The sequence below is a fragment of the Quercus suber genome, unplaced genomic scaffold, assembly GCF_002906115.3.
Source record: "Quercus suber isolate HL8 unplaced genomic scaffold, Cork oak 2.0 scaffold_7, whole genome shotgun sequence".
NCBI classification, from domain to species: domain Eukaryota; kingdom Viridiplantae; phylum Streptophyta; class Magnoliopsida; order Fagales; family Fagaceae; genus Quercus; species Quercus suber.
Window position 1 is genome coordinate 51931 of NW_027069473.1, and position 9163 is coordinate 61093.

The 9163-nt window shown below is 35.4% G+C and overlaps 1 protein-coding gene across 1 annotated transcript in view; it reads right to left on the reverse strand.

Annotated features, from left to right (window-relative positions):
• Positions 1-1144: 1144 nt before the first annotated feature.
• The window catches only part of LOC112032964 (polyadenylate-binding protein-interacting protein 3), an 11376-nt gene continuing 3357 nt past the window's right edge, over positions 1145-9163 (reverse strand). The window contains exons 4-13 of the mRNA XM_024065731.2: positions 7532-7682; positions 7005-7036; positions 5881-5956; positions 5734-5764; positions 4964-5259; positions 4153-4413; positions 3134-3235; positions 2928-2978; positions 2572-2659; positions 1145-1637 (exon numbers count right to left, since the gene is read on the reverse strand). Coding sequence (XP_023921499.2) covers positions 1465-1637; positions 2572-2659; positions 2928-2978; positions 3134-3235; positions 4153-4413; positions 4964-5259; positions 5734-5764; positions 5881-5956; positions 7005-7036; positions 7532-7682 — 1261 coding nt within the window. The 3' untranslated portion in view covers positions 1145-1464. The remainder of the gene's footprint in view (positions 1638-2571; positions 2660-2927; positions 2979-3133; positions 3236-4152; positions 4414-4963; positions 5260-5733; positions 5765-5880; positions 5957-7004; positions 7037-7531; positions 7683-9163) is intronic.

A 9163-nucleotide genomic window follows, 5' to 3' on the forward strand; every position in this document is an offset into this window, starting at 1 on the left:
TTCAAGAATGTTTGGAGCACATTTCCCCTCTATTCTCTTCTATTCTCCCTCAATCCAAACATTCTCGCTCCTCTCCTTTCATCCTAACAAAGGATAAAGGTCTGAATCTCAAGATACTGAGGGCCGCTGTGCATGAGAGTATCAATCATATATGATTTCATTATTATAAGTTAAACTCCAAGACAATTAGAGCAAATGGAATTTTTCTTCTTATTTTCAAACTCTAATATTATTAGAGATATGAAAAATGTGGACTCCAGTGATCATGACAGCCATAACACCATCAGCAATCACATCTGTTCAATGAGATCCCAACAGTGCCAAATTTAAACCAATAACTACACAAGACTCTCTGGCTCCTTCTTTGCCAGGCTGAAAGCCTTGCGCTTGCAGAGCATGTTGCATGTGTTTCCTTCATAATGTACCAAAGAAAATGCTGAGAGCCTCAGCCAGGCTGAGAGAACATGCTAAAATTTGTGAGCATCATCAAGATATGATTATGATTTTTTACTCCTATTAGATGAATTAAGTTGACAACTTTTACTATGATATTATCCACGTGCAAGATAAAATTATCAAACGGTCTCCGATCCTGCAAGAGCTATTCTAGGACGTTAGATTCTGTCAAATGGGTAGAACTTTGAATATATAGTTCTTTAGGTACATAATATAAGTTTACTAACTAAATTCAAACACTTATCTTCATTGACCAATACAACACAAACAATATAATCTTTTCCAATAGGAACCCAATGCAATCCAGCCGTGTTTAAATTTAATTGAAAACCTAATGTACTAAATGTAAAGTTTTGTCACTAAGTTTTTATCCCCGTCAAATTGACCATTGCTTCGTATTGTTCAACACCCATCAGTATAAAACCAGAAATCAAGAAACCATGCATTTGTCAATAGATCACGTGGGGTTGAGGGTAATACAGTAGCAATCAATGGAGCGTGAGTCAAGTGAGAGTGAGCACTGAGCATAGAACAGATGTAGTAGAACAGTCAACACAGCCTAATTATGGCTCAGGCCGTCAGGCGTAAAACCACTTCCTTCTGAGCGGAAAATATGGAAAAGTAAAGGCAAACATGCATACTGCCACTGATACAAATAAGTGATTAACACAGCTTTCTTTTTGGAGTATAGAGCAGAATCAAATTGATAATAATTTTTTTAATCAAAAGAATCTTGAAACATCAGGAATACTTTTGTATACATAATTCATAGGCAATAAAGCCTCATCAATAAAACAGGTCTCACAGAATGAACACCTTTGATAAAAGTATTTATTCTCTTTTACATGTATAATCAATAACATTTTTTGATTGTAACTGGATAATACCAAAGTGGAATTCTTCTCAAACCAAGAATTTGGGACAAAATTTTGGTAAAATGCTATAACAAAATGAAAGAAAAAATGGAGAAACCTTGTTGAGGTGATTAATTAAAAATGTAAACAAAATTCATGAAAGCTTAGCAGTATAGAGACTATTAGATCCTGGGACTGGAATTGGGCGATTAGCAGGGAAGGGGGGTTGAAAAGTTGGAATGTGGCTTGGCACTGCAAAAGGTTGATGTCCAGTAGCTATGAAAGGTGGAGGCACACAGAGCGGCAATGCTTGGCTTGCTGGACTTCCTGCATTAACAAAAAAAAAAAAAACACAAAACACAAAACCCTCAATAAAAAAATGATGCTGAATTTCAGCACAATGTTGTTTGACTTGGAACATGAAACAAATTAACAATCCTTAACTCATACGTCTTTGGACTAAGAAATAGAAAATTTTGACTATCATGTAAGCAATTTCACTTGCTTTTACAATCAGTTTCTATATACAGACTGAAAGGGGGGCTATTAAATGGACGGGTTTAGATGATATATATATATATATAAAGAGGTTTGCACAAAATTCATCATTTTCTTTCCCTAGTTAATATGGGTTACCTGACCAACTTCAAGAAATTGGAACTAAATCTTATTTCATTTGAGTTTAAATGATATGATACGTTAGTTATTAGAACTGTCTTAATGTCATTATGACATACTCTCTTTACATCCTTCAATTAAAACACAGGACACGAGAAATCTTGTATGAGCCAGGCGTATAAGATACTTTTCTGGACTTTCACTAACCACATTAAAACTGCTAACCTGATTACTACAAATTCTCAACATAAACGTAATTGCTTTACATCCAGACTGAGGCCTCCAGGTCATTTATACCCAAAAGTATGATGTAAAGTCAGCCAAAAGTAGTGCTCACTCCACCCCCCTTTCTCTAGCTTTTCATTTCATAAACTTTGATTGGTTCCATTTACCATTTTATATCAACAATGTGATTGCAGTTTCTTTCCACAGTGACTAAGCTATCAGCTTTTTATGCACTTTATAACATTATCAGAACCATATCACATTTCATTTGCAAATGCAACCATATACAAGTTCAAAATTTTGAATAACAATAATTAATTGCGATGATGATGATGATGATGATGATGATGATGTTACCCACAAAAATACCATAAAAAGATAAAGATATTCATCATGGATACAATAGCCTTCTATTTACCTTGGTGCTTAGGAAATTGGACCTGATGCGGAGTCAACAGAGGACGTGAAGATACTGGTGAGATAGCTGCTGCACCCTGAACCAAATCCTTCAATATGAAACCATAGGTGATCAAGCAATCAGTGTCAATCATGGTAAGAAATTTATATGTATAGAATCCTGATTGAAAGACAACCAAGCATTAAAACGAAAAGATTGAAACAGAGTAATAAGAGGAGAAAAGACAGTACTAAGAGAAATTAAAAAAAAAAAAAATTGACTCTTCCAAAGACCACAACTAATTTTGTCCAATTAAAGAACAACAGTGTTAATCATTAACAATGCCATCAAGGTACATTGCAGGCACTATATCTTACATGAGGAACTGGATGGACATAGACAAGCTGACCGAATCGTCCAAGCACAACCTGGAGAGAGAGAGAGAGAGAGAGAGAGAGAGATTAGCAACTTATAAATGTCCAAGTAATCATCAAAAGAGTTAAGATGCCTCCTATCCAATTACACCAAGACGCTTTCTAAATATCACTGCAAGGATAACACAAGAAATCTTTCTACTACTTACAGCTTGAGAATTTGGATGCATATATGCAGGTCCAGCCTGAACGGGATTATACTGACCAGTATGTCGAAGTGGTTGTGTCCTGCTTCCCAAATGTCCAACAATCTATAGCCAGAAGAGAAAAGTCTCAGAGAGATGCAGTTAAAGAGAAAGAAGCCAGCCTTCAATAATGCAACACTTCACTATAAACAACAGTAGCTTATTACTGTCTTCCTCTATGCCACACGTCGTATTTAGATGCAGTAAAATAGAAAGAAGCCAACCTTCAATAATGAAACACTTCACTGTAAACAACAGTAGCTTATTACTGTCTTCCTCTATGCTACAGGTCGTATAGTGTATTTGTAAATAGGATTTCAACTTGTGCTAAACATGTGACATACTTGTACAGCTGTCAAAGTCTAATTAGTTGTTAGCTGTTAAGTTAGTTTCTTTCACTAACTAATTACGTTGCCCTGTTATTAGGATATGAAACAGAGTGGTGATTGATCTTGCTAATTAATGAGAATTACTTGATTTCATTATCAACTTTGATAATAAGTAAAAGCCAAAACCTAAAATATAGATTCTCTCTGCCCATCACATGGACACTAGATATCATAATCCACGAGATGTATGTATTTACAATGTTATGGTCTAACTCAATCAAAAGTATTGCTAATTGGTAAACTTAAACAGTCATGATAAAGAACGAAAGTCCCAAACTGGTGAGCAGAAACTAGTTTTGGCTGTAAACCCAATGCTTACATACAACAGTGTCACAACACTCTTCAGTAACCAAACACATCCCAGATTATAAATAGAATGATCCTCTGATTATTAACAGAACAGTCATTCCGATAACTTTTAAGCATTAGAAATGATTACATTCAAACCAAGTAATTAGTTTGCTGGTTGTAAGATTAAGAGAGAAAAGTGATGGGCATGGCATAAAAAGCCTAGAAGCGGAGCCTGCATGTATAGCATGAATTTACAACTTAATAACATGTAAGATTAAACACTCAACACCTAATAATACATACATGTTGGGAAAACTGTGAACCGCTGACACCATTTCCAGCTGTCAAATTACTATAGGGAACATACTTAACCGGCACAGATGAACGAGCTGCGTAAGGGTTAAATTCAATTTCTTGTTGAGCAGCAGCAGCAGCAACAGGCACCACATGAGAGTTGTTCGGTATGTAAGTCATGCTTGCAACAGTTGGCACTGCAGGAGTTGCTGATATAGGATTCACAAGGGATGGAGAAAAGATTTTTGCTCCCGGGTTAAGCTTGAATTCCTAGAAGAAAATAAAGTTTAAAAATATCAACTTCATTTCAAAAACTATGCTTCAAAATGTTTTACTTCCAACAAATTTGTTATGCCACCAAGTTACTTTTACTAATACCAGTAGTTAATATACTCAGTTGTAAATGAAGGCATTGCTGCTACAAATAGAAAATAATAAGAAATCATAGCACTTGGTATTCAATGGTTCTCAAATTGGGCTGGTAATTCCAAGATGCTTTATAAAATTACTACTTGAATGGTGTTCTGATAATGAAGTGACAAGGTTATTGGTGACCTAATTGATGATTCAGAAATTACAAAGTCAAGACAGACATCAGGTAAACTTATGACCAGATTTCTTTTTTTATAGGTAAGAAACACACACACATACTCGATGGCTTTTGAACCCATAAGTTCTCCCTGCACCCCTTCTTCAGGGAGAAGAATGTGCCATTTCAGCTAAAGTTCATTGGCTTTAGACTGGATAACTAGAACTAAAAACTTCAGTTTCTTGACAATTCAAGTTACATTGAACATGACTGTTTTAGATGTATAAATACCTTAGAACTTTTATGAGACTCTGGATTTTGTGGAGGGACCATTTCAGTTGATGATGTTAATGAACTAAGACCTGACTCTGAGGAGACATCCACCATTGGATTGGAAGGAGTTGAAAGTCCTGAAGAAACAACATCGGAAGAAGCAGTGTCTGCTGAAGAGGGCCTTTCACAGCATGGCTTGTCTGGTTTGACAGGTGGAGTAGCAGGATCACCAGATGCTTCACTTGGCAAGAGCTGGGATGTCATCTTTGCACATCTATCCTCAACAGGTTTTACTTGTGTAAGACTGGTATCAGCTGCATTGAAAGTATTACAATATACTCAGGCACAAATAACTAGAAGAAATAAAAGCATATTAAAACTGGTAAAAGCATAAGGCGATATAAAAATAATAATCTAGAGACTACCACTTGCAAGGGAAACCATCATCAAGATGCATCCCATCATAAAAGATGAACAAATAGCAAGCACCAAGCATCAATGAGTGACTACACTGTGCGGAAATGGGTATTATAGTTAAAAGGCCGATATATAGGAATGAGCTTAAAGGTGCCAATTCCCTAATACTGGCTAACATAATAGCAGGCCTCCAACCAAAATGTTCACCATAAATATTAGACACTGTCTAGCATACTATTATCCACATGAACTGATTACTGATGTTAACTGCTAATATTGAGAAACATCTCCTACTACAACAATGCAAGTGTTCTACTCAGAGGTGACTCGGATACTTTTAGTCCTAGCAAACAGTACAATGGATAACTCACAGCTTGAAGTAGACCCCCGAACTTCATTGGCCTGCATAAAACAATTGGACTGGTGAATATAACGGAAAACATAGTGGGTAAACATTCCTACTTCCCAAAAATCCATTATCATATACAAAGGAATTGGCTATGCTCATCTTAACATACACTTTCTTCCCTGTCAAAATGAATCCTCTCTTTGTAAATATCCATTTCCCCTTGTGATTGGCCATCTCCAGCCTGTCTGTCAGAAAATCAATTCAAAGGAATCGGAGAATGAGTAAAGAAATATAATGATGGGAGGAAGTAAGGTATAGCGCCATAACAGTGTTTTCCTGTTTTATAAGTATATAGTACCATAACAGTGATGGAGAAGCAACCTAATACAATGGCCACTAATGTGTAAACATCCAAAAATTTATGAGAGGCATTTCTTATCCTCCTTGGAGGATTTCTGGATGTATGTAACTTTTGCTAGCATTACAGATTTTCTGGTACACAACCTGTGTACAGAGGATTCTGTTTTGTTTGTTTGATGCAATAAAATTTCTTATTTCACTTATCAAAAAAGAAATATGAGAGGCATTTATCACTGAAGGAGTTATGGTTAGATCAGACTGCCAGTAGCAGATTATCAAACATATGTGCACTCCTTGTGCCAGTTCCAAGGGACAGCAACAAGAACCCAATTTTTGGGGTGGTAATTGAGATATCACTCTCAATTATTTTAAATAAACTTAAAAAGAAGATGAATAGGAATACCTCCCCTCAGATGCCCCAGAATTTTCTTCAACCTGCATTAATAAGGAAAAAAGTGAGAAAGGAAGAGAAAGAAAAACTGACAGATGCACCACAAATTTTTAATTGCAAGATTAATCTTCCAAAGTTACAAAATACACACAGGGACCCATGTGTTATGGGCCGTGTTCCATACCCTACCAAAGGCATTCTATCACCTAATAGCTCTGAAATTTTTTAAACCATAAATCAGTTCAGTATGTCATTCTAGCCATCTGACTTGATCTCTCCTTAGGACACAAAATGCATAACAGTTTTTTTTTTTTTTTTTAATAAAATTTCTTATTTCACTTATCAAAAAAGAAATATGAGAGGCATTTATCACTGAAGGAGTTATGGTTAGATCAGACTGCCAGTAGCAGATTATCAAACATATGTGCACTCCTTGTGCCAGTTCCAAGGGACAGCAACAAGAACCCAATTTTTGGGGTGGTAATTGAGATATCACTCTCAATTATTTTAAATAAACTTAAAAAGAAGATGAATAGGAATACCTCCCCTCAGATGCCCCAGAATTTTCTTCAACCTGCATTAATAAGGAAAAAAGTGAGAAAGGAAGAGAAAGAAAAACTGACAGATGCACCACAAATTTTTAATTGCAAGATTAATCTTCCAAAGTTACAAAATACACACAGGGACCCATGTGTTATGGGCCGCGTTCCATACCCTACCAAAGGCATTCTATCACCTAATAGCACTGAAATTTTTTAAACCATAAATCAGTTCAGTATGTCATTCTAGCCATCTTACTTAATCTCTCCTTAGGACACAAAATGCATAACAGTTCCTTTTTTTTGTTACAGTTTTTAAAACAAAAAGTAGTCCTCTCAAGATTAGAAGATAACCCCATGATCATATTGTATATAAACATGAAATGTAAGCGTGTGTGTGTGTGTTGTTAAACTATCTGAAATTTAGCTTTGTTTGCACATTGATATATACAAGCAAAAACTTTAGAGACACATAAATGTATGGGTGTCTACATATATAGAATACACACATGCACACACAGAAAGAATACCTTGGTTGAACTTATCCCATCTCTTTTCCCATTTTTAACTTCCAAGGCATCCCCTGTCAGATTCATTGGTGATTTTCTCTCTTCATGCTTCCTCCCAGATATTTTGGGCATAAAACCATGAGAAAAGCCATTCTCTGCTTGGACTGAACCCCTGTTTATTATGTCATCATTAGTTCATAATTTAACTCATACTACAACCTGAAGAAACACAGTCTTCAAATAGAAAAATCAGTGACTAGTTATCTATATTAAAATAACAAATTTTTATTCTTCTTTTTATATAGGTAAATTAAGATGAGAAATTTTAGAAGAACTGATGATAAAGAATAATTATACAACTTTTCATGCCTTCAATTATAAGAAAAATATAAGTGATTAGCATCCATGACAGGACATATTCCTCTCTTTACAATTACAAACATTACCTAGTCAAGCAATGCAAGTGAATTAAAAACTAGCTATTAATTCTTCACTTATGAAAACACTGAAAAATAAGCCCAAGGTTAAATCACGACAACATTACTAATATACAATTAAAGAAGCAATTATTGATATCTGTATAACCTCTTTGACTTTGCCCAAGCAACCAAGAATATTTGCAAAACTCTTTTTTTTTTTTTTAATAATTCATAGTTGGGGGTTTGGGGATTTGAAACTGGATGTCTTTGTTAGAATCACCAGGATGTGTCAACTAGTTGAGCTACAAGCTCTTGGCTACTATTTGCAAAACTCTACAGACCAAATGTACAGAACACAAAATCCTGCTTATTTTGAATTTGAACCTTTGGTCCCAATGGAAAGAATGACCAGCGTACAAAGTGTAAGAATGCCGGAGTAACTCCACCACAATCCCCCCCCCCCCCACAACCCCAAAAGAATAAAATAAAATAAATAAAGGGGTAAAGGAACACTGTATGTACAATGAATTTGACATAAAAATAAAAACATAAGGAGAATGCTAAAGTGAGAAAGGAGAGTTTCAGCTCCTTTGAGAACATGGAGAAGACGTTGGATGAGTTAAAGGTCTTATGCCAGCGTAGTCTTTTTGAGTGGGCTCGTTGTTGGGGCTTTACTGATTCTTTGTCTCTTTCAGAGTTTATGTTTTCCCTTAGATTATCTTTCTGATTTCCTTATCTTTTGTGTTGCTGTTTGGTTCTTCTATCTTGTTGTTCATCATCATGAACTGCTTGTACTTTTATTTTTTCTCATTTATAACATTTCTCTAATTACCTATCAAAAAAAGAGAAAGGAGAGTTTCAAACCTATCCCACAGTCAACCAAGAATTACAATGAGAAAAATAAATAATATTTTGCACATCTTTTCCCTGGAAACACAGAAGAGAAATGTCATAATATTTTGGCTTGTTGGCAAGGAAAGTTTGGGCAACATCGGAATGGTGCTATTTGGATGGTTGTCCCTTAGCATTTGATGTGGTGCATTTGGTGGGAGAGAAATAACCAGCACTTTGAGAATGCAGGAAAAACAGTTCCAGATCTTAAACTTTTCTTCTTTAAGACTCTTTTGGACTGGGTTGCAATGTCAGGTTTTTGTTCTTTTTTTTTCTTTTTTCTTTTTTCAGTCCATGGTTTAATGGACTCTTTTTTTTTTTTTTTTTTTTTTTTTTTGGTAAT